Source organism: Rhinolophus hipposideros (genome assembly GCF_964194185.1).
Source record: "Rhinolophus hipposideros genome assembly, chromosome: 6".
NCBI classification, from domain to species: Eukaryota; Metazoa; Chordata; class Mammalia; order Chiroptera; family Rhinolophidae; genus Rhinolophus; species Rhinolophus hipposideros.
The window spans coordinates 40,644,659-40,671,450 of NC_138052.1; the positions used below are offsets into that span (position 1 = coordinate 40,644,659).

At 34.9% G+C, this 26,792-nt stretch overlaps 1 protein-coding gene across 4 annotated transcripts in view; it reads right to left on the minus strand.

Moving 5' to 3' along the window:
* The window catches only part of KCNH7 (potassium voltage-gated channel subfamily H member 7), a 441,540-nt gene that overhangs the window by 140,398 nt on the left and 274,350 nt on the right, over window positions 1–26,792 (minus strand). For all 4 annotated transcript variants that reach the window (XM_081052826.1, XM_081052825.1, XM_081052824.1 and 1 more), the window contains exon 3: window positions 6,564–6,719. In XM_081052826.1, coding sequence (XP_080908952.1) covers window positions 6,564–6,719 — 156 coding nt within the window. The remainder of the gene's footprint in view (window positions 1–6,563; window positions 6,720–26,792) is intronic.

Sequence of the window (26,792 nt, forward strand, 5' to 3'; positions counted from 1 at the left end):
CAAAGAGCAGCAAGAGAAAAGCAACTAATTACTTATAAGGGAGTCCCCCTAAGATTGTCAGCTGACTTCTCAACAGAAACTTTGCAGGCCAGAAGGGATTGGAAAGAAATATTTAAAATGATGACAAGCAAGGATCTACAACCAAGACTACTCTACCCAGAAAGGCTATCATTTAAAATCAAAGGACAGATAATGAGCTTCCCTGACCTGAAAAAGCTAAAGTTCATCAAGCCATTATTACAAAGAATCTTAGAGGGACTTCTGTAAGAAAAAGAAGAAAAAAATATGAATAATAAGATGGCAATAACTACATATCTATCAACAATTAGTTTCAATGTAAGTAGATTAAATACTTCATTCAAAACAGGAAGGCTGAATGAATAAGAAAACAAAACCCTTACATATGTCTACAAGAAAATCACTTCAGATTAAAAGATACACACACAGACATAAAGAGATGGAAAAAAGATAATTCATGAAAATGGAAACAAACAAACAAACAAACAAAAACAGCTTGGGTACCCATATTTATACCAGACAAAATAGACTTTAAAACAAAGGCTATAACAAGAGACAAAGAAAAACCCAGTTATCCCACTTCTGGGTATTTATCTGAAGAAACCCAAAACACTACATAGAGGAGATGTGTGCATCCATATGTTCATTGAAGCATTGTTTACAATGGCCAGCCTGGGTTTCTGTCAATGGAAGAATGAATAAAGAGGAGGTGGTACACATATACAGTGGAATATACCTTGCATGGAAGGGAATGTTTTCTTGTCATCTGTGGTGGCATGGATAGACCTGGAGGGTATAGAGCTGAGTGGAGTGTGTCAGACAGAGAAAGACAGATGCAATGTGATTTCACTTATATGTGGAATCTAAAGAACAAAATAAACAAACAATCCTGAAGAAAACTCATAGATATGGAGTACATTTTGGTGGTTTCCAGATGGGAAGAGGATTGGGGGTATGGGTGGAAAAAAGGGGCAAGGATTAAGAAGTACAAATTGGTTATTACAAAGTAGTCATGGGGATGTAGGTTAGTATAAAGAATATAGTCAATTATATTGTAATAACTATTTATGTTGTCAGATGGGTACTAGATTTGTTGGGGTGATAGGTGGGGGTATAAAAGGTGAAGGGATTAAGAAGTACAAATGGATAGTTACAAAATAGTCATGGGAATGTAAAGTACAGCATAAGGAATATAGTCAATAATATGGTAATAGTTATGTATAGTGCCAGGTGGATACTAGACTAGTCAGGGGGATCACTTCTTAAATTACATAAATGTCTAACCACTATGCTAGACCCCTGAAATTAATATAAAATAATATTGAATGCCAACTGTAATTGAAAAATTTAAAAAGAGGGATAAAGGTAAAGGGCAATAAGTGGTCTAAAACAAATAAAGGTATAAAACAAATATGTCATGGGGATATAATGTACAGCATCAGGAACATAATCAGCCATATTGTGATAGGATGGCATAATGTCACATGGTTGTTGGACTTATCATGGTGATCACTTATTTAGGTCTGTAAGTGTTGAATAACTATGGTGTACCCCTGAAGCATATATAATATTGTATTAGCTATATTTTAAATAAAAATCTTAAAAAAGGAATTTAAAATTTTAAGCCAGCAATTTAAGGTATGAATTAAGATTATAAACTAGGAATTCAAAAACTCCATAAAAACTGGACAAACAGAATAAAATGCAAAGTAAGAAGTAAAACAATATAGGCAACAAGTTCAGGGAATAAAAATACACAATTACTTAAAAAATTAAGACCACATCATAAGCTACCCAGAAGAAATAGAGGATTGAAATGGGAGAAGGCAAGAAAATTATATAGAAATAAAGAGAGAAAAAAGAGCCGAAGAAAAAGTGATAGATATGAAAGACCGGCAAAGAAGGTCCAACATGCATATTACTTGAGTCTCTGAAGAAGAAAAACAAACAGAAATAATATAAGTATTTAAAATTATAATTCTATAAAATTTTCTGAAATAATAGATGAATTTACATATAGTATCTGGAAAATATGACTTAGAATAGTCAAGTCCAGACATATACTAATAACAATTTTACTTTAAAATTTCTTTTGGTTTGAAAGACAAGTATTAAAGTTTCCTATTATACATTTGTTTCTAAAATTATCTGGGATTCTGAGAAATATATCAAAATAATTTACAAAGGAAAGTCAAGTAGGTTGATATCAGACTTTTTTTTTTTTAATATCAGACTTTTCATTAGCAACATTTGATGCAAGAAAAGAATGGAACAAAATATATAAGGTTCACCAGGCAATAAAGTGTGAGCCAAATATACTCATAGTGTGTGCCAAATATATATATATATATATATATATGCTGTCCTTCAAGTGTCAAGGCTACAGAAAAATTGTGTTGAACACAAAAGAACTCTGAAAATATTTTACCCATGAACATTTCCAAGAGAATGACCTTTATCCAAGAAGCTATGTTTGGGAAAACTCTTGCAAAAAAACTGGTGTTGAACACTGAATACATTTCATTAGAAATTTAAAACTATAACAAAAGTCAGAATTATGTAAGCATTCCATAGTTGACAAGCTAGAAATATCACTAAGAAACAAAATTAGAGAAGAAGGAAGAAAACATAAAATAAGTTCATCGAGTGCCTTGTTGGTAATAGGCAGTTGCCAAATGATAATATTTAAACTAACAAACTGAATTGTAGAAAACTAGGCATACTTAAGAGTGCAAAGATAAACATGAAGAGAGATAATATTATTATCTAAAAATGCATGGTGAACAGAGGAGGAAAAGAATTACAAGTTGATTTTATTCTTGCTCATACTAAGGAATCAAAATACACTGAAGGAATGCTGGAGGGATTAAGGACATTATATAAATTTTTTTATAACCACTAGAAATACAAATGTTGCTAAGAATAAAATGAAAGAAAAACAGAATAAAGCAAAATCCACACAGTGAGAGAAAAGAAAATATAGCATAATGAAATACTTTAAGATAGTTTATTTAACATAGAATATGTTGGTATAAAGGTAAAAAATATCAGTCATATCAATAAATATAAATATCTATTACAGTTATGCATTTTAAAAGAAGTATTATTTTTCTTATAAGAAAGAAAGGAAAATCTAATTTAACAAGTTATAAAAAACTAAACAAAGACTAAAAGGTAGTTTAAAGATATAACAAAAATACAGAAAAAAAACTCATCATGATTTAAGATACAGTAGAATTTAAATAGAAAATTAATAAATAAAAAAGAAGATGCCTTAGAGTGTTACAGGCTAACTTAAAGTAATAATATAAGCTACATTATTACTTTAATATAGTTATATAGTTTATATGACTATATGAAATGAAATAACTATGAAATAATACAGTAGCAATATTCATGAAACAAAAATTAGAATATACAAGGAAAAACAGAGAGAAATCCCCTAATAATAGAAGACTAATACATTTCTTTTAATCTAAGACATATGTAAAGGACAGAAAATAAGTAAGGATACAGACTAGTTAAACAACATAATAATAAGGTAGAGTTTTAAAAATAGTATTTTTGTAACCTAATATTCTCAAATATCACCTTGTTGTTATGTTCACATGGCTCATTTCTGAAAACTGATCAAATAATAAACCACAATGCTAACCTTAGCAAATTCCAAAAGAGAAATAATACAAACACCATTTCATAGCCATAAAATATTAAAACCAGAAGTTACTAACAAAAAAAACAATACTTAAAAAATACCTTTCATACTGGAAAATTAAAAACGCTATATAAAACAATTATTGAATTAAAAACTAAGAAAACAAACTTTGGATACTTTTGAGAAAAATGATAATGAAAATACTATATACCTGAATTCATAGGATAGAGCTTACACAGTGCTTAGAGAAAAAATATGTAGCTTTAAAATCATATATCAAAAAAAAGTGAAAGAATGAAAATAAGTCAATGCAATAGAAAAAAGGTAAGAAGGTTGATTAAAAAACTAAAATAATAAAAATAAAAGCATAATTTTTGAGTTTGAAAACTAATGGAACTAATAAACTGATAAAAAGGTAGTTCCTTGGAAAGAAAAAATGCTAATTAATAAAAATTTTAAATGGAGAAAACAAAAATAAAAAAACTGAGAAATGTCACAAACAAAATACATACAGGAATGGAGTAAATCTTAAAAATATCATAAAAGACTACTTTGTATAATTCTATTAAAGTAAAATGTTAAAGTCTACATGAAATAAATAACCTCTGGGGAAATAAAACTTTGCAAAAAATGATACTGATTGAGCTGGACAATTTGACTAGACCAATCTCTGGAGAAAAAAAAAAAAAAAGAAGTCTGTCAAAAAGATACTCCACAAATAAGTACCAGGTCTAGATGATTTTACAGAGGAATCACAAGTAAGCTTTAAATCCAGATAATCTGCAAACTATTTAAATGGTTCTGTGGCATAGAAAATAGAGGAAAAACTCCAGATTATGTTTTTAAGGAATAATAACATTGATACCAGTACCTGATGAAACTGCTCTCACACACACACAAATTATGGATCAGTTTCCCTAATGAATATTGATGCAAAAATTTTAAATTAATTTTAGATAAAAGAATCCAACAGCATATTATAAAATGAAATACATCATGTCCAAATGTGGTTTCTTCCAAAGATGCGAGGATGGTTTCATATTAGTAAACCCTATTAATAAAATTTACCATGAAAATAAGGAAACAGAATAATACACTCATTTCTACAGATACTGAAAGTCAATTTACAAATTTCAACACCCATTATTAAAAAATACAAATTGATGGAAACTTTCTTAAAATTCTAAAACACATGTAGCTCAGCCCAAATGCCATCATTTGAATTAATGGAGAACTCTGGTGGCATTCACACAAAAATTGGGAATAAGGCATGATGTTGACCAACAACTTCTTTTTAATGATATTTTGGAGGTATTTAATAATACATTGGAGGCCAGTACAATTAGAGAAGAGAAAACTATTAGATGTATAAGAATCGGAAAGGAAAAAGTAAAGCAATCTCTATTTGATATGATAGCATACTTGAAAAGCTCATGAGAGTCAATGTATAAGCCACCACAAATTATTCACTAAAATAGTAGGACACATAATGAATATACTGAAAATATCAGTAGCCTTAAAAATATGAAAGAGAAGACCTTATTTATAATAATAGCAACAACAAAAATGTTAAATTCCAAGTGGCAAACTACACAGTGAGGACAATTTAAAAATACTCCTGAAAGACATAAAAATTAGACTTAAAATGAAAATACATACAATATACAGTTTTGTATAGAATGACTCAACATCATAAAGATGTTAGTGTTCCTCAAATTACTTTATAAAATTAAAATGAATCTATTAAAAATATCAAAGGGATCTTTTTTGCATCTAAATATGTTGTTTCTAAAATTCATATAAAATGTTAAACAAGAAATAACACCAAACCCCTTAAAAGTAATATCAAAAAGAGCATGTCATATCAAATATTAACTGTATACTTAAAACAGTGTGATTCAGAAGGATAAATAGACCAACAGAACATAAAGCATCATTTACAATAGCTGAGATATGGAGGCAACCTGGGTGTTCATCAATGGATGAATGTGTAAAGAGGTAGTACGTATATAAAATGGAATATTACTCAGTCATAAAACAGAATACAATCTTGCCATCTGCAACAACATGACCCAGAGGGTATTGTGCTGAGTGGGTAAGTCAGACAGAGAAAGAAAAGTGTCCTATGGGTTCACTATTATGTGGAATCTAGAGTACAGGATAAATGAATAAACAAAATAGAAACAAGCTCATAGATACAGAAAACATTTTGATGGTTGTCAGATTGGGGGTGGAGGGCCCTGGGGGAATGAGTGAAGTGGGAAGGGAATTAAGAAGTACAAATGGTAGCTATAAAATAGTCATGGGGATGTAGAGCATAGCATGGGGAATGCAGTCAGTGGTATTGTAATAACTAAGTATGGTGTCAGATGGGTACTGGCTTTGTACAGGTGATCATTTTGTAAGGTATATACTCATAAATGCCTAATCACTGTGTTATACACCTGAAAATAATATAACATTGTATGTTGGCTGTAATTGGTTGGAAAAAAAAAAAACAAAAAACACCAATGTTTTAAAAAAAAGAATAGAAAATATATATGCACATTTCCTTCTGGCATTATTTGTGACAGCCAAAGTTGGGAAACAACCTAAAGGTCCATCAGCAGGGAACTGACTGAATTTACTATAGTATGTGCAATTCAAATAGCTTTGAAAGCAGCTGATTGATACTGTAAGGCACCAAAGTGTGACATCAGCTACAGCTTTTATATATATATATATATATATATATATATATATATATATATATATATATATATATATATATATATAATTATTTACTTAACATGTAAACATATTTTTAGAACTGAATCAAAATGAAGAATGTATTAAAATTATTACAATAGCAGAATATTAAGAACATTATGTACATGTTACTTTTACTTACGGTTTACGTTTTTGACTGGTAATATTGGATTTACCCTCTCTGGGGAGGCAGCATTTTCCTCATCCGTCACATATTCAAAATTAATGATGAACATCATAGCCACGCCCTCTTGGTTTTTCACTGGAATTATGTGAGTGTTGCAAATGAACGTGGACCCTGAGGGGAATGGAAGATGAGTTTTAGGTAAAAAATACGCCTCCATTTAGAAGTAGCAGTGATATTAAAATTTTAATCAAAACCTATAGAATTTTTTTCTTAAATGAACATTGAAATTAAATTAAAAATACTTTGATTTTTTTGTTTCATATTTTATTGCACATATATTTACTTAAAATATACACAAAATTTGCCAGAAGTTATTTACAACATAATTCACATACTACCCTATGGAATAACAGAACATCAATTCTCATTTGATTTCACAACCCTCACTATAATAATTAGTATAGGGAAAAAGACATATTCTTTAACCTTCTAGAAAAACAACTCTTAGCGTTTCCTTATATATTTTGCGTAAATCTGAATCTATATAAATATAAGCATATAAACAATGAAGACAATCCATTTTGTGTTATTTTGATTTTAACGTTAAGGAAATTATTTCCTTTTCCTCATTTAATTTCTTGGACATAAAACAGTAAATTATTGACTCTGTCTTACATATGTTCCTTTTTTTGTGAAAAATTCCCAATGCTCATATTACAATACTTTTATTTGATTTGTAATTTGTTAGAAAATAAGGACAACAATTTTTCTATACTATTGTGTTAGTTTGAGCCTTTCAACCAAAAATATGATATTCCTTTAAAAGCACAATTATAGGTCTAATAAGATATATTTTGTCAGAATCACCTGAAAATGAATAAAGAGATGATTCAGTTTACAATCAACTATTACCACCTATCTTTGAACAGAAAACTCCAGATCCAAGATTAAGAGAATACAGTTAAGAAGTTGACTTCTTTTAAATCGATTGACTTCTGACTGCCTTCTTGGATCTGACTTTTAAAACTGGGTATCTCCTCACAGCAGTTTCCTCATATGTTATCCTGTAAATATTTTCTGTTGAAGCATAATTAAAATATAACACTATATTAGTTTCATGTGTACAACATAACAATTTAATATTTGTACACACTGTGAAATGATCACCAGTGTCTAGTTAACATCCATCACTACACAGTTACATTTCTTTCTTTTTGTTCTTGATGTGGACTTTTAAGATCTACTCTGTCAGCAACTTTCAAATACTATGCAATACAGTATTATTAACTATAATTAGTTAATAATTATAACTTATTAACTAATTAACTAATTAGTAGTAACTTGTTAACTAATGATATAGTTACCATGTTGTAAATTACATCTCATGATTTATTTATTATAGAGCTGAAAGTTTGTACCTTTTTACCCGCTTTACCCATTTTGTCCATCTCCTGCCTCCACTTATCCAGCAAACAACAATCTGGTCTCTGTATCTATGAGCTTGTGGTTTTTTTTTTTTGTTGTTTGTTTGTTTTGTTTTGTTTGTTAGAGTCCACATATAAGTGAGATCACATGGTGTTTGCCTTTCTCTCTCTGATTTATTTCACTTAGTCCTCGATAATGCTGTCAAGGTCTTGAATATTTTTTTTAGTTACGGTGACAGAAATCTCACAGGTTGAGGATTTGTTTGGGTTCAAAAGTATTGTATTTTTAAAATGCAAAAACTTTAGGAAGAGCTCTCAGTCATTCAAGTTATAGTATGTATTTTGATTGCTTTGTTTTTTTAGCAACTAGTTGAGACCATCTTGACACTTGAGGAGAGTGATGATTCAATGTAGAGGCAGGAGCAGGTTGAGAGCAAGGTGGGTCTGGCCTGAACTTCAGAGGGAGATGTAGGAAAGGGAAAGGTCCCCAACAGGCTGCAGACAGGGGCAATAACACATAGCAGAAGTCGGTGGGAAGACCAGTGGATGCTTGCATTCCCAAATTGTGTCCTCTTATGCTCTATTGAAAACAAAATGAGTATGAGGAAACTCTTTCCTTTCTTTTTATCCCTATAACACGGTTCCTGTTGCCAGAGTTGAGAACAAAGGCTACTGCTAATACTGATATAGAGTGAGACATCACAGGTTGAAGGGCTTTTGAGGGTGGACCTGGAGATCTAATTATTATTTACAAAATTATTTGGGTCGGTGAACATGTTCTAATTTCCAAGGAATTATACAATGGGTATTCATAGTACTTTTAGAATATAGACTCTGTAAGGTGGAGAGTCACATGTGCTAGATATGATTCAGATTTTCAAATGTGGATAGTCTACCAAATTTGAAATGTAGAAGACCTTATTTAGAATTAATTTTATATTTTCTACAATGCTGACCGTGGTTTTATAGATGTGGGAAAGTCTGTTTTAAAAATGACATGCTGCACCTTCACAGTGTTCAGCTACATCTTTAATTTATTTAATAAAATAGTTAGCTACAACACTTGTCATAGTTTCCATGGTAACAAGCGGGATGACTTTAGTAAACAGAAAATAAGCAATTTAAGACTGTTCCATTAGAACTAAAAATAGAAATGCTTCAGGCCAGGCATTACACTACAAATTGGTTAAACAGAGTCTGTGGAGATGCTAGAAATAGCCATTATGTAATTTGCTAATAAACCAAAATACATATTGATTTTAACACTTAAAATGACATATACCCTGGATTTTGTAGAATATCATTGTGAATTCGCAGATTTGTTACTTAGCAGATTTAAAAATCTTTCAACATTTGAAGTACACTACTGATTGTACAAGAAAACATAAAGCACAGATTTGTGAGAAATCAATCAATAAAAGATGCAGGAATAGAGATCTAACAGGTTTATAACAGAGCAATTTTGCTTTTGGTAACAAGAGGCAGAATCATTTCTTTCAATACTAATGCTTGTAAAATTACTGTCTAGTGCTAAAAAAACATAAAATTACAGTGCTTTATAAAAAAGTTCATCTATACGCATCGGCTCCAAAGCATATTGAATAAGTGTAATTCATCTGGAATTTGCTGCTCCACTATCATTGTTTCCTGCATGTTTCTATTAAGCAATATGTCTCCTCTAAAGTCAACTGAAGACTCACATTTACATTTTTTTCTCTTTTAGTTTTTCGATTTAATGTCTCCATCAATCTTTCATAACCTCCAGGACAGGAGATATTGCAAAGAAATGCATGGATTTTAGAAGAGGATACTCAAATACACTTTAGAGGGCAAAACACTTTTTTTGCATTATTCTATAAACTCTAAGTTCTGTGAAGATACTACTTTGGTAAAGTAATATTAACTGAAGAAGTCACTACAGTGTGCTTCTAAATATTTTTCTTGAATGCGACATTGGGAACAAGAGAAATGGAAACACAATTCAGCAAACACTAATCTAGCAATGAAGAAAAAAATCATCACATTCAAAAAGAGAACTAAAAAACTCTAGAAATAAAAATTTCAGTCCTTGAATAAAAAATGCATCTTGTATTCTGATGCAATTAATGTTTTTTAAGAACAAGCTTATTTATAATAACATTTTCCAATAATTATAAAAGTATACATGCAATTATTCTAATATAATTTAGAATCAGGTTCATTTCCATGTTTTCTGCTGAGTGAAAACATTCTCAAAGTGGGAAAGAATGGTTAGGAGGAACAGTGCTCATTTTAATAAAATGTTTAGAATGCTAATTTTTAATAATGTCCATAAAGCAAGCAAACTCAGGGTAATCTTAATAATTACTTCTTCCTAGCTGCATTTTAAAATGAAAGGCCAGGACCCTTCCCTCTGAGCTGCTTTATGTTCTGGGTTTTCACATGGTGATGAGAAGGACAGCAGTAAAAAAAAACAAATCAAGGTCATGTACTTATGGAACTTACATCCTACTAGGAGAAACATAATAAAAGAACACATAAGTATGAACATCAAGTGAAAAGAACTACAGTGAAGAAAGAGAAAGCAAAATAAGGTGATCAATAATAAGAGGTAGAAGAATGCTTTTCCTATAAAGTTGTATGTAAGCAAAGAAATAAAGGCAGTAACAGAATGAGCTATGTGGTTCTGTGGATAAAGAATGCACCTGGCAAAGAAAACTCTCAGTGAAAAAGCCTTTATGTAGGAGCAGGGTTGTAAATTCAAGGAACAGCGTGGAAGCCAGTGTGACTAGTGTGGTGTGGTGGTTGTGGGTAGAATGGGGTAGGAGAATAGGTAAGGTCAAAGGAGAAGCAGGGAGCCACGGCACGTGTAAGGCCAATGTATGGATTTGGAACTTCATCTGAGTTGGACAGAAAGGCATTGGAGGGTTTGTGCAGAAATTGGCATGATTTGACTTAAAACTGTTCATCTGACTTCTATGTGAAGAATAGCTTTTGGGAAAGTCCAGGATGGAAGCAGGAAGATCAGTTAGGAAAATATCACAATATTAGCAGGCGATGAGAGTGGTTTGTACTAAGGTGCTGTCACTAAAGGTGGTGAGAAGGGGTTTGTTTGAGCTGTTTTGAAGTAGAGCCTATAGGATTTGCAGATATATTGGGGTATGTTAACTTTGAGATTGCTTATTAGATATCCAAATGGAGGTTATCTCAAAGGCAGTTGGATACAGGAGATGACAGTGCAGTTTAGGGATTCATCCAAGCCAGAGATATGAATTTTAGAATCACTGGGGACAGGATGAGGTCATCTAGAAAATAAATGTAGACAGAGAAGTTTGAGTCTTGAGGCAGAGCACTGTAGCATCAGAGAAAGAAAAATGAAGAAGAACGGGTGAAGACTGTGGAAGAACAGGGAGGTGGGAGAAAAAGGAATAGTGTAGTGGGGAGAGGGAAGGCTAAGAGAAGGAAGTATCACAAGAAAAGGGCATGATCAGCTGCACAATCTAGCTGATAGGTAGAGTGAGTAAGTACTGAGATACGATCATGGAATAGCCTTTTCAAGAAATATTGTGGTAGGTTAGAGCCTATGAATCTCTTTGGAATGTATTCAAGAGTAAATGAGAGTAGAAGTGTACATAATTACACACAAATTTTTGAGGTGTTTTACTGAAGAGACATATAGAAACCTGGGGTAGTAGCTGGAGAAGATTGGGAGGTGGTCAGATTTTGCAATTTTAGGTATGATTGCAGCCTATTTATATATAAGTAGATTAAAAAATAATTATATTCTAATTGTTTTATTGAATAAAGTTCTACCTCTTAGTAAGAGTCAATAGAAGTTTACCTCTATGCCAAAACATAGTAATTTTCTATTTTTTGCTCCCTTGGCCAGATGCAGTTCACTTCCAGGTTAATTGATTTTTTCCATGTATGTGTCTACAGTACCTGTTGATGAGAACAGCCTACTGTTTGAGAGCCCCAGATCTACACTCATACTGTCTGAATCTGAATCTTGGCTCTATTCTTTAACTGCTGAGTAAAACTCAGGGAATTTAATTAAATGACTTACTAAACTTAAATGCATCCCAGTTTACTCCTCTTTAGAGTAGGGATAATCTCTATTGCATAGAATTGATCCAAATGAGTGAATATGTGTGTACTAAAGTATTGAATAGGATGCTCCCTATCTCAATATCCACTGATATGATATTCTAATATAATAGATATCAGAGAACTAAAGTGAGAATGACCCCCTTACACCACACACATGCGGATTTACATAGGAAATAGTTGCAGAGCATTTATATCAAGGATGTAAAACAGCCTGGGAGTGGAGAACACAATGATGTGAGAGCATTGGGGAAGAAATTTCTTTGGAGACAACTGTCCCTTCCCACCCTTAGGAGCTGCCAGCTTCCAAGACCAGACCTAATGAGGGGTTTGAAGGGTCCACTCCAAGACCTTTGAAATGTTCTCCCTGCAGTTGGGAAACAGGATAGGTATTTGAAAACAAATGTGGATGAAGAGTTGGCTACCATGACCTAAACCCTGGGGATGTAGAGGGCCAGAAAGCTCTCGGCCTTTGCAGCAGAGACAAAGGGCATCATTATTGGGACTGGTGGGTGCACCAGCAAAGGGCCTCATGGTCAAGTCTCCTGGACCAAGAGTGGGCATGGGGTTCTTGTGGGATCAGGGGCAAGGGGGCTCCAGAGGAAGAGACAGGTGCTAAACTACTTGAGGTTAGGGGCCAGGGAGGAAATAGGCAAGGAGCCCCAGGTTGGAGGGATAGCAGTGTGATGGCGGGGCAGAAAGTGAGGTAGGGTCTCCACAGGGCCTCTGAAGAGCTCCCCCAAGTGTCCAATGGAGACAGTGTTAGCTCTGACCATCTGCCAGACCCAGAGAGGGCAGACATGCCACTCAGGTACGAACTGTCCTACTCCATAACCTTTCCTCTCTCTCACCTTCTACCTGAAGGGGAGCAGATAGCTACCATGTGTGGGGAGAGGGTGAATGGTAGGAAGTAGAAGCTGGCTTCCCATTGCATTCTGACTTGAAGAAATTTGGGAACTGTAATTTTAGAACTGACACTGTTTTTACAACAAAAAGTCACCAGAAGACTCTTTATCTGAGGGTGACCCAATAAGTAACTGGCATGGAGCAAAAGTCAATAATCTGAGCTATTATTTTTGTCTCTTGGACGATTTGCAGAGGTACCAGTTAGCTTGCAAGTCTTTCTATGCAATTTCTTCCAATCCTTTACCATTCTTAGAACCACAAGCTACACTGTGTTTTTTTTTCGTATTTGGGGGCACTAAGTAAAGATTATTCTGTTCTGAACTGACCAGTTTAGTGAATGCCTAGGAGTTTTTAATTCTTTTATTTCTAGTAGACTCAGGGAGGGGCAGGGGGCTCTTTGAGAATTTAAAAATACCATTAGAAACCTGCCCTAGAAGAAAAACAAAATATAGCAACTTCGAGATTCAACAGCCTCATCAAAGAGGCAGCATTGTTGATCTTGTATTTTAAAAAAACACAAAAAACAAAAACAAACAAACAAAAACCTATTAAGAAAGCAAAGGAGATTGTGACATCTCCCAGAGGGAGAAAGCTCTCCAGTCCTGAATGACTGCAGCCTGTGGAGGCACAAGGGAAAAACGAGCAACATTTGTCCTTGGACTTCTGCATCTAATGTTTCCTTCTATTTCTTTCTTTCAGTACCTCTTCCACCTTCCTCTGCTCTCTGCAAGCCTCCAAGATGAAATATTATGAATCTCTCCTATTAAGGAGGAGTGTCATGAGATATGTACATTTCTCATAGAACTATGAATGGCATAACCGTCACCACTCTCAGGTAAATGAGCTCTAATGTAAATGAGCTCTAATGTATGCAAAAGAAAGATCTCGTTGGTGTGGATAAGACCTTCCAGATATCCTTCCCTTCCCTTATAACTAACTGCTGGCTGATATCAATATTATCATTGAACTAACTGTGATCTAAAGAACAGGAGGGGACCATGATGGAGTCCTTTAAGAGGACTAGAAGAAAATTCTCAGATTGGAGAGTTTATTAGACATTGCTTAGCCATTTGATTATTTTTTAACAGATATTCTACTCCTGATAAGAAAAGTAAACACAGCAGAGACTTCATCCTCACTCATAAACCACTTCCAGAATTCATCTCAAAGTTTGCAGAATAATAGAACAGTGAAAATATTCCATTTAAATAAGTACATTGTAAGCTCTCCAAAGGCAAGATATCATTCTATGCACACAAGCCTCAACATATAATGGAAACTCAGTGAATTTTCACTGAATTATTAGTTTTACTTCTCCTGGAGAGTGATATGATTCATGAAAAAGCCATCCACAGGAGGTGACACTCAAGCAGCATTTGTGACTATAGTGAATGGTAGCCTGCAGTCTTAAGAAGATGGACTTCTGGGTTAAAGAGAGACCTGGGTACTAAATTTGACTAGTTATTTAGGTACTCTGTGTTCTGGCTTCTTTCTCTGTACATTCAGGATAATAGTATCTATCCTTTAAAGTTTGAGCAGTAAATGAGATGACACATTTAGAGAATTCTTAGATGTTCTTTCCTCTGAGTACAAACACTGTTTTATACGTTCTAGGTTGTCTTAGAGAGCATATGTACACTCTCCTAGCACATAGTAGACTCTTCATAAATGGCAGCTCATGGGAATGAAATATTTTAATATAATGTGGTAGGAATAGAAACTAGATATGCCCAAAGTACCACTCTTATAAGAAGCCAGCCAATGCTGGGACTAAGTTTTTAAGGTTGAATTGGAGTAAATTTGGAGAAGAATGAAGTTCTTTGGAGAAGAAACATGTACAATTCAAACCAATTTCACTTAACAACTGATTATTTAGAAACCACTATATGCCAGGCACTGTCTAAGCACTGCGGGTTGAGTAGGAAATAAAACAGACTCATATCCTTGCGTTGCATAGGCATATCCTCTCCCTAGTGGAGTCCTGGGAGACAGAAATAAATAAGCAAAATACATAGATTAAATGGTGAGCATATCATAGAATACTATGGACAAAATAAAGAAAGGGCATAATCAATGCCAGGAGTAAGGGGAAATTTAGACCAACAACGGGGAACTATTGAATGGATTGAGAAAAGGAACTGATAGGCTCTGGTTGCTCTAAAGACATGGATACATGAAACACTTCATGTTAGTTTATTAAGCAACTTGGTTTAAATAGACTAATAGTATACTAGAGCATATAGTATAGCTGAGAAGTGATAGATGAGGCTTGAGCAGTTGGCGGTCATGTACTATGTTCTTGGAATTAAGTCTTTCAGTGTTGGGGAATACAGTGAATTGTTTTAAGTGTGAGAGTCTCTTCAGAAGAAGTATTTTAATGTACAGACAGGACATGGGTGCTCTTAGGTACTAGAGATGTCTTAGAGAAGTAAGTTCAAAAGATATAGGAGCTATGCATTTGTTGGAAGAGGCAGAAGACATACTTAGAAAAACTGCTTATTAATTCTTATATAATAGCATATCAACAAAAATAAATGGAGTAGCTAGTTCCATTGAGCACATATAGTCTGTTTGGCCTTGTGGATTGGGATAAACTTGACTGCTTGTGAGAGGCAAGTATTCTAATACTTGTCCATTTGTCTTGTTTTATCTGTCACCTGCTTAAGCCTTAAGGAGTCTAGGAAAAGCATATAGGAAAAACTCATGTGAGCTAATAAAAACACTTTATACAGCAGCATTATTAACAAAAAGACCGAGCTGTGCATCTGATAGTACCATCTTTCCCTGAAAATAAGACCTACCCCCAAAATAAGCCCCAGTTAAGATCATCAGCCAGATGGATGCATTTAGTACGTCATGACAATGTTCCAGAAGATTACATGACTGTATTTGAATAAATGTAGATTGTTGTACATGAAAAAATAAGACATGCCCTGAAAATCTAAGCCCTAATGTATCTTTTGGAACAAAAATTAATATAAGACCAGGTCTTATTTTTTGGGGAATATGGCATAAGACCCAGTCTTATTTTCAGGGAAACAAGGTACATTAGGTCTAAAGGAATAACCTTAACATAATAATCACCAACATATATAGATTTAACATGACACTTACCAAAATAATTTAATCATAACAATGCAAACATATTTAGATAGTTGATGTAGTTGTGGGAGTATCATGAGACTAAGGGTACCCTTCTGAAATTTCCAGAAGAGATTATATAAGTTCTGACAATTAGGTTCGTGAACTTATCCTAGAAAAAGTGTTACATTCCTCATTGTTGAATATCACTATGGTGGCCTTTGAAGTACTCCCCTTGGGAAGCTATGCACTGATGCCAGTGCCTAGTCCACCTTTCAAAGCAATTTTGGAACTCTTTGTCTGTATTGGCCATTAGAACTCTCATCATATTACCCTTGATGTCCTGAATGTCATCAAAATGTCTTCCTTTCAATATTTCCTTTATCTTCGGATAAAGAAAGAAGTCATTGGGGGCCAGATCAGGTGAGTAGGGAGGGTGTTCCAATACAGTTATTTGTTTACTGGCTAAAAACTCCCTCACACACAGTGCCGTGTGAGCTGATTCATTGTCGTGATGCAAAAGCCATGAATTGGCGAAAAGCGTAGGTCGCGTAACTTTTTTTTTTTTTTTAAGATTTTATTGTGGAAGGGGAACAGGAATTTATTGGGGAACAGTGTGTATTTATAGGACTTTTTATTGGGGAACAGTGTGTTTTTCCCAGTACCAATCAGCTCCATCCAAGTCAAATTGTCGTCCTTTCAATCTTTAGTTACAGGGGGCGCAGTCCATCATCCCTTGTGGGACTTAAACCAGCAACCTTGTGTTTGAGAGCACATGCTCTAACCAACTGAGGCATTCGGCTGCTTGGGAGCTCAGCGTCAGCTCAGCTGCAGCTCATTTTCTTCATTCTAGTCGCTGAGGGCAGGCCCATGTGGGAATCAAACCGGCAGCCCTGTTGCCCAGAGCTCATGCTCTAACCAACTGAGCCACCTGTCTGCCCTCGTCTAATTTTTTCATGCAGCATTTTTAGCACTTCCAAATATCAACTTGGTTAACTGTTTGTTTAGTTGGTACAAATTCATAATGAATAATCCCTCTGATACCAAAAAAGGCTGGCAACATCGTTTTGACTCTTGATTATCACTGGTGATGAATTTTTTGATCATGGAGAATTGGCTGACTTCCATTTTGCACTTTGACACTTTGTTTCAGGTTAATATTGGTACACCCATGTTTCATCACCAGTGATTACGTGGCCCAAAACATTGGCTTGCCTCTCCAAAAGGTGTTGGCAAACTTTGACTCTCCTTTGTTTTTTGTTCATTGGTGTGCTCCTTCAGGACCATTTTTGCACACACATTTCTCATGCCAAGATTTTCAGTTAAGATTTTCCTGTTTCTCTATTGATGTTTATTTGGTCTGCTGTGTTTCACACAGTCAACTAATGATTTTGATACAGAATTTGACAAATTTTTGCAACGTTTTTGTCAGTTTTGCTCTTCACTGGCCACCCTGATCTCTCTTCATCAGTGACATGTTTTCTCCCCTCAGTAAAACGTTTAATCCATTTGTACACTGCTATTTTCTTCATGGCATTATCCCCATAAACTTGGACTAACATGTTCCTGATTTCACATCCACTGTTTTCAAGCATAACAAGAAATTTAATGTTTGTTCGTTGCTCTCATTCAAGCTCAGAAATTCTCCTGACGGCATGCAAAAGCACACAACAATAATATATGCCACTCAGCAAGACACTGCCACATGTTGACACAAACATAGCTGTGAGACACTGAGACACAAAGGTTATAAAACCTTACTGAGCTGTTTGTACAGTGCTGCTAATGTAAGTGCATGGTGGCAAGTTCATGAATGTTAATTGTCAGACCTTGTATATATGCCTTTCATTTGAAAAATGAAAAACTAACCTAATTTACACAAATCTGGTCATTACATTCTTGTGCTGTGTGGTAGTATTAGTAATATCTGAGATGCCAACAGCATGAATGATTTACTTGTAATTACTTCTAATTTAAAACATTTAGAAAATAGTGAGGTAGTGCCAGTGAGTAGTACATTCCTTGGCTATATAGCTCTGTGTGGTTCCTGGAATTGGCTCTACTATTATTTGCTGAGTGACCTGTAAAATGAGGAAAAAAAGAATGTATTCCACCCGATAGTGTAGTTGGGAATGTAAAATTAGAAAATACGTGTAAAGCACTTAGCATGGAGCCTGGCATATAGAAAAGTTAGCAATAAATGAGTGTTATTATTGTTAAGTGAGGTGGGAAAAATCAATTTCCCAACTTGAAATGGTGGTTAAACTTCGTTCAATTGTTTGATGATGATGTCAAACCATTCAACTCATAAGGAGCTTCTGAGAGGAGATCATTAGCTTATCCCCTTGTTTTCAGACGAGAAGGTTTATCAAACAGCAATTTGAACAGGATGACAGTTTAGTAAAGGGAAGATTCTTTTATTATTTGGTGTGTTAAACTATGTCTCCTTAACTTTTCAAAGACAAGGCCCTTGGTTTTATTCCTGTATTTCTCCTGTTCCTGAGGATTGTCCTATTGCCTTTAACAAGTATACTAGATGCTAGGTAACTTTTATAGCAGAACTCAGCTTCTTTTGGCAAGCTCTGTAGTCAGTGGTATTTCTTTTATAGAAGAAATGTGTGAAACAATCTTTATTTCTGGGTTTGCTCTAGGAGTACCATAATCAGTATTTGAAAGCACATTACAGGGGAAAAAGTAATCATAACAGCTAACATTTATTAGGTGCCAGCTAATGGCTGTTCTAATGGCTTTACAGGCCTTCGTGTCATTTGCATCGTCACAAAAAATTGATACTAGCACCATTATCATCCTCATTATGCAGATGAAAAGTATGCCAGGCAGTCTCTCCTTTCCTTTAATCTTTGAGCACTTGTCCTCTTTTCCATCATTGGGACAGAATGCCTGGGTTCCAATCCCTTCATTATGACAAGACCTTGAATTCAATGAATTCTTAATCAGGTACAATCTAAGAGATTTCTATCTTTTATAAGGAATAGCCTGATAACTAAAACTCTTCTCATATCTTTGTCTCAGACTTGCACACTTCTGTAGCCCTCTTGACTTAGGCAAAATTCCCTTCTGCCACCTGGGAGGCAGAAAGGCACCATCTACTTGCGCAGCCTGCCCCGACTCCACATTTCATTTGAATCCATTCTGTCAAATACTGTTTCATGACCATTTGTCATCTCCCCTCCTTTTTATCATCCCATGACTTTCTAAGAATAAATGTACTCTACTCTGCTCCCTTGATCCCTATGTATTACCTTTACTGCTACTTTTAATAACGACATAATTAAATAATAGCTACTATTTTCTGAATGTATTCCACGTGTCACATGTTTCTCATGAGAAAACTTTATCTGAGAGAAGTTTTTCAGTAAGTAGTAGAACAGGATTTGAACTCAGATGAGTCTAGCTTTTACTCTTTCTCCTACATCAATGTTTCCCAAACAGTGAGATGTTAATAGATGTTACCGGAAAGGGCTTTCTCTAGTTAATCCAGTTTGGGAAATGTTCTCCTCCAGGAGATGCTCAGTGCACATTATTGTGTTAGAGGTTTTAAGAAGTTCTGCAAAAACAAATATATTTACTATGTTTAAAACAGAACTTCCCACATTTATTTGACTCTAAAATCCAATTTTAGAGAAACTTGCAATAAAATCTAGCTCTTGGGATGTGATTGGAAAACATTGAATTGTGTTGTGTTCCCTCCCTGTTTCAAAGACACCCTTTTGAGAGGAAGGAGAGTAAAATTGTAGGTCACCTAGATGCTTATTGGAGAGGGAGGAACTACAGGGAACAAACGGCTGGAGCAGGAGGAGAAGAGAATGACAAAGGCCACTGTCATCTATTCCATATATTTTTCTCAGTATTGGTCCTGATCTTAGCTCTCAGAAACCCAACTAAAATAGCATTGTTATATTTGATCACGTATCATGCAGAAATGCTTTCCCCATAAGCTAGCTCTAAGTTGAAAGGCTATCACAAAATAAATTATGATAGTGTTCTACATTCTAGGTCCAGTTCATACTATTCGACAGAGATCAGGTTTTAAAACATAAAAGCCCTAGTTCAATAATTCATTACTATTCTGCACCAGAAATTGCATGAGTTAACTCTGACATCTGCAAGAAAATATTTTCACTGTTGCCGCAGGAGTCTTTCCTCTTCATTTTCAAAATACGGGCACATATAAACTTATAATTATTTGTTGACTCTCACTCCTTTCCGTTTACACATTCTCTGTTAACATTTATGCTCAGGTATTATTAGGTTGGTGCAAAAGCAAATGTGGTTTAAAAAGTTAAAAATAATTTCAAAAACTGCAATTACTTTTGCACCAAACTAATAGGTTCTCTTCATACTTGTAAACGTGATTATCAAAAAAAGAAAGTCTAGCTATTTTTCTATCCTTGATAAACCACTAGTAAATTATTTGGTGATTGAAATCAGAAAGAAAAAAAAAGCCCATGCACCTTGTCTGACTTGTAAATCAGATTGTCTCCTAAGATGTACTATTACAATTACCCACTTCCCAGCGCTGGTTTCCATTTAATTTTGGAGCTTTTTGGATTGAATTAGTGTATTAGAATATATGAGTGTTAGAACAAGCTGAGGATGATTTACAGTGCTGACTCAGTACCCTGGCACATGAAATCTACATTTGTATTTAGGAACTTTTGGGCATATTTGTGACAATGTTTAATAACCTGTGGTTTTTACAAACAAATAAATATTTGGCTATTTGGTTCAACTTTTTTTTTCATAAGACATATTTATGTTACCAAGCTTGAAATGTACCTAAAGCCAGACCACTTCACTAAATTGCCGTTTGTTCAGGAAAACTGCATTAACACTAAACCGACGGGACTGACTCAGAATATGAATGAATCCGAACACCACTGTGGTATGCACTCCCTGCTATCAAGGTCAAACACAGTTGGTTTTGACCTGAAGCCAGTTGTTACTGTGTAGATGTTATTGGGAACCAAGGCTGCACATGGCCATATGTGTGGTTTGCTTTGTTCATGTTAGATTCATGGTTACCAAAAGGAATTATACATTTTTTGTTCTCACTATGTTTGCAACGTTGGAGCAAAACAAACAAACAAACAAACAAACAAACAAACAAACAAACACATGAATAATATGAGTTTAGTATCTATTTTAGAAAGTGTAAAATATTTTTTTTTAATTATTAAAATTTAACATGAATGTGTTAGGTCCCTACTGTGTCACAAGCTACTGCACCCAAAATTGTAGAAGTTACAAACATGAACCTTTCATCAAAAAGAAGAATCTACTCGTGAGAGTGCGCTGGAGCGCCTAAAAGGAGAACAAGTCACTCTAGTCAGGGATGGGGAAGGTTTTGTGGGGAAATATCATTTAAGCTGGGTCCTAAGGATTGTGACAGGTAGAAACTGGGTGTGGCACCATCGCAGGTTGAGGGAAAAGTGTGAGCAATGAAGACACATGGTGATTCTAGGGCAAAGTGAGTGGTATGTGGCCTCTTCAGGGACAACCATTTATTTACCCTCATGCCTGGTATTTCTGATTTTAATAACAATAACAAAGAGCTAACTTTTATTAAACAATTCTTATGTACAATTTATAATGCGGAGTACTTTACATGCTTTATCCTACTTAATCCTCATTAGAACCTCAACAAAGTACATACACTAAATATCCACATTGCAGAGAAGAGGTACCTAAGACATGGAAGGAACTATTAGCTTCCCCCAAGTCACACAGCTAGTCTGTAGGAGAGCCAGGATTCCAACCAAAATGGTCTAACACACCACTTGGTCTTCACATGATACAATGAGACTTTTATTTCTACTTATTTATAGGTGATACAAATGACCTCCATCACGCAGAGCTTTATATTCTTCTAGGGTATGACTTTAGCACACATTGTCAGGATTCTTAGAGATACCCTCTACTTCATTCAGCACAAAAAGCCACATTTTAAAACAACAAAAAAAATCATTGAAAGAGGCTCACAACTCTTCTGAAAGACCTCTACAATAAGTACATACATACCTTGATGGAGTTACAATTAGTCTCTCTAGGTGTGGGACAAAAGCAACAGAAGCCAATAAAGATGATATCATAGGTATTCCTCTAGGTAACAGCTCTCCCCTCTTTTTACAAAAATTTTTGTTTGACCATTGCAACTTGGGATTTTCACTTTTATTTTTAAAACACCTAGACTATTTTTGTAGAACAGCAGAAGGAGCCAAAAAGATGTCCTAGAAATGAGTGAGTGGGAGCAGGGCTTTTACTTCCCATTGGCAGTGTTAGGGGGGAACACTCTATCCCAGGCTTTCACACCAGACTTTAGTGCAGTGGTTACTGGTCCTGAAGGCTGCTGGAGGCAGGGGCCTACAGCAAAACCCTGATGTCAGATATTGCTTTGTAATGGTTCATCTTGCCCTGGATACATTTTTCCAAATTCTAGGTGTAATCAAAAAGTATGGTGTAAGCTGTAGCCAAGTGCCATCCAACAGAAAGGCAGGGATCTTCAATAAAGGAAACTGGCACGTCAAACCTTAGCAACAGTGTGTGACAAGTTTCAACTTGTTTGGTGTAGTCAGTTTGGTGTGAGCTACGGTTCAGAGAAAGTGTGTTTCAAAGTGTGCCTTAAATCATCCTCCATCATGACAACACTCTGTGTCACACATTACTTCTGGCATATGGCAATTTCTGCCAAATAAAAACATTACAGTGTGTCTTCATCCACCTTATGCACCGGATATTCCCCAAAGTCAAAATGATTCAGGACATAAAGGCAGCCATGACAACACAACTAAAGACACTCAGGAAAGAGGACTTCCAGAACTGCTTCAGAAAGTGGCAAGAACAATGGGTGTTCGAAGCGAGGGAAAGTATTTTGAGAGGGATTAATAGCAATGTGTCTTTTACTATTATATATATATATATATATATATATATATATATATGTATTTAATATATTTATTTAATTTAAACATTCACCATATTGTTTGATCACACTTCGTACATCTGCACAGCAAGAAGGAATGTTGTGTTGTTTCAAATTCACCCCAACCACATTCATTGTTGCTTTCGTATTTGACCCCTACCAGGATTCATGACCTAGCCTAGTAATTTTTCAAGGGAACAGAGCAGTTACTGCTATGATCTCCCTGTATGTTGAGCAACAGAGAAAGATGCAGGATGGGGATGATCTGATTTGTGCACACAGCACATGCGTTCATATGACGGGCAGGGCATAGTTTCTGTGTCTGTGAGAAGATGTGTAGTGTATTGGTTAAGCATAAAGCCTCAGGATCAGATTGCTAATTCCTACATCTGCCACTTTCCAATGGTTGATCTTAGAATAAGTTACTTAACTGTTCTGAAACTTAGTTTCCCCATCTCCAGAATAAGGATGGTGATGTTATCCACTTCATGGAGTTATTGTGAGGATTAAATGACCTAATATCTGCAGAAAGTTTAAAACATTGCCTTATATATTGAAAATGTTATCAGCTATTATTATCATAAAGGGATTGTCAAATAAAATCTTGAGTTCTGTAGCCAATAAGTCATTGACTGAAAGATAGAGCCAAATATTTTTTTAAGTTGGGGAGAAGGGGTAGAATGTGCTTGTAGTTTACCCATTTTCCTCATAAACATCTAGCTGTCCACACACACCCCATATTTCTAGTATTACATGCCTCTAACTATTCAGTTGCATTCCTAGGTCTTGCTTCTACTTTGCCTCTAATTCTAAATTTCTCATAGGTCTCATCCCTTATGAAAATTTACCAGTCCATATATTTATCTAAAGGTCTTGCCTAAGCACTTGTTGACAGAGATACATGGGGCTTAATTTGCAAATAAGGAAATAAATCTTAGCTCTGGTGTTTGAAAAATTTTGGCAGATAAGCCTCATACTTCTTTGGTTTGACCCATGACTAGAAATATTTTGGACATGAAATGTGGGTTAATTCTGTTAGTTTAAGCCTTTAACCTTAATCTTGTCTAAACTGAAACCTCCATCTAAATACCAATGACTCCATATTGACTGATGACTTTGATCAGTGACTGTATCAAGATGTTAACCTCTCTTAGTTAATTTAAATCCACTTGATAGGAACTTTCTGGAGATAAAGTCCCATATCAGAGAACTTCTCTAAAGATGAGAATTTCAGGTATTATGATGAGCCAATGGGAGAGCCATTTTCATGGCAATGGAGATTTTTGTCACTCCTCAAATGGTAAAGAACAACAACAAAAAAATTAGATTGAACACACAGGTGAGGTTTTAAATAGATGTTATAAAACCACAAGCAAGGTTGATCTATCATGATTATATTTCAGGAGAAAGACATTAAAAGTTTTAAGCTGAAAATAATCTGTCTCCTAGATTTTCCCTGCTTACTACTATAAATTGCTGGGGACAAAGAAAGCAGGAAATGTTAAATAGCATTAATGCTAACAAGAACAAGGAAGGAGTCAATGTTTGGTAATCTACTAACACCACTGGAAAGCCATAGTAAGTAGACCCTGTACAAAAGTTTTGATTGACAAGAGCAGCCTGATGTTCTTTAAGATGCTGTTCCTTCTAAGAACTGCACCTGAGAAGCAATCCGCATTTCAAAGTGTCTCCATGTGGATTTTATGGAAAGCTTCCCAGAGAGGTAACATCACATTGCATCTTAGTGGAGAAGGCATACATATTTTCAAAATCATTTCAGAAGTCAAGGTGATGTGGCATGTTTGGCAAATATATATTGACAGTAAATGGTATTTCAGAGCCTAGCTGGAAGGAAACAATTGAATAATGTCATATGCTGCTCCTAAGCCACATCCTCTTAAGGACGGGTTTGAGATAAAGGAATAAGTAGCATTGGTATTTCTGTTGGATTTCTTCAGTTTGCCTTTCCATGCTCACTCTTCATCCTTCTGCTTCTGTTCCATATGGAGAGAAGACACCGAAAGGACTCCCTTACCCTCTGGCTTCCACTTGAGTTTTAGCCAGTAGAGATTTCTGGCAAGAGATTGGAGGGAGGCAAGGAAGTGCTGGAGTATTTTTCCCCCTAGACTCCAGCGCTACTGGGTTGCAGAGTTTTAGATGCATTCCTCAGTAAATGTCATAGTTTCTGTCAGCCTTCAGCAAATAGCTCTGTCTCGGGGTTCCAGTAGTTACCACTCCCTCTGCTTGCCCCTTCGAATGACTCTCCACTGCTGCTAAGCCTGGTCCACTGCAATGTTTCCTGTTGCTTCTTGTAAGCCCTACTTGCACTTTTATAAGTTATTTTTCATTAACTCTCCTCAAATAACATATTTGGGTGTTCCAAAGATATTTGGATACTGGTTCATACAGGATAAACATATTACTAGACATGGAAATTAAGTAAAAAATTTTATAAGCAGACATGCATATTTTAAAAATAAAGAAGCAGCAAAACACTAGGTATAATGAGAATCAGCAAAACACTAGGCATAACCAGCAAAACACTTGGCTGTGTTAGACAAGACAAGAAGAATCTAAAAAACTAAGCCAGATAATAATAACATGGCACTACATTTGTCCCCATATAGATTTGCAGAAATCTTAATCAGGACAAAATGTGGGCCTAAGGTATTGGGATAAGATAAATGACTTTCCAAGATTAAATTCCTTTGGAACTTCAAGGGGAATGAAATAGATTTAGTTTTGAGCAGTGCTCAGAAGAATGGCAGATTACTAAATGGTAATAGAATGATCAAATTCAACATTTTAGTGGAAGTGAGGGGAACTAAAAATATCCATCAGAAGGAGAGTGATTAATGATAGAAAAGAAAACAAAAATACAGCAAAAACTGACAGAATATTTAAAACAATTTTTAAAAAGTACTAAATATCCCAGGGGAAACCTTTAAGTCATTTAAAAGCATCACAATGCATTTCCAAGAAAATAACTTAACCACAAGTCCAGCATGCCTAAGTGGCAAAACCACACACTTGAACCAAGAAAACAAGTACAAAATTCCAACTTTTTTCCAAAATGAAGAAATTGTGGAAAAGAATCAGGAAAGCTAGTAAGAGTCAAAGGTGAAGCATAAAAAATTAAGCCAAAAATAATTTGAGGGGCACTTTCAAAGAATTTCTAAGCAATCGATTAAGTTAAATAAGTTACTAGAAGATTAAAAAAAATAGAGATAAATCGGGGAACCAATTTAATCACTGAATGTTACTCAGTGGAGAAAAGGAAACAGCTGAAATATTATTCTACTAGATATGAAAACGTTCTGGAACCACATAAGTAGAATTCGTTAAATGTACAAAAACAATATAAATAATTTATGTCCCATGATTAGTACTTAAAGTACACAAGATAAGGTGCTGGCACCCTAAATATGTTAGGGTGAATGTGCTGGTCAATGTGGTTTCCATAATAAGCATTTAACTGGGATCAGCAGATTAGAGCAGTGCTTCCATACCAGGCAAGCTGTTGGCAATAGTAATAAATATAAGACACTTAAACCATGTTGAGAATAATATGTTGGTGGAAAAGTAACATATGTATATATATATATATTTTTTTTTTCTGTAAGGCAAAATCTGGTCAGTTTCATCTACTGGAGATTTTTTTTTTTTTTTTTTAGAATAAATAAACACAAGCAGAAACAAAATGGAAAGAAAAGATAAATAAAACAAAGAAATAGAGAGATTGTTATCTGACCACACTGGACCTAACACTGTGGCAAGAATTTTAACATACCCATTAAATACTAA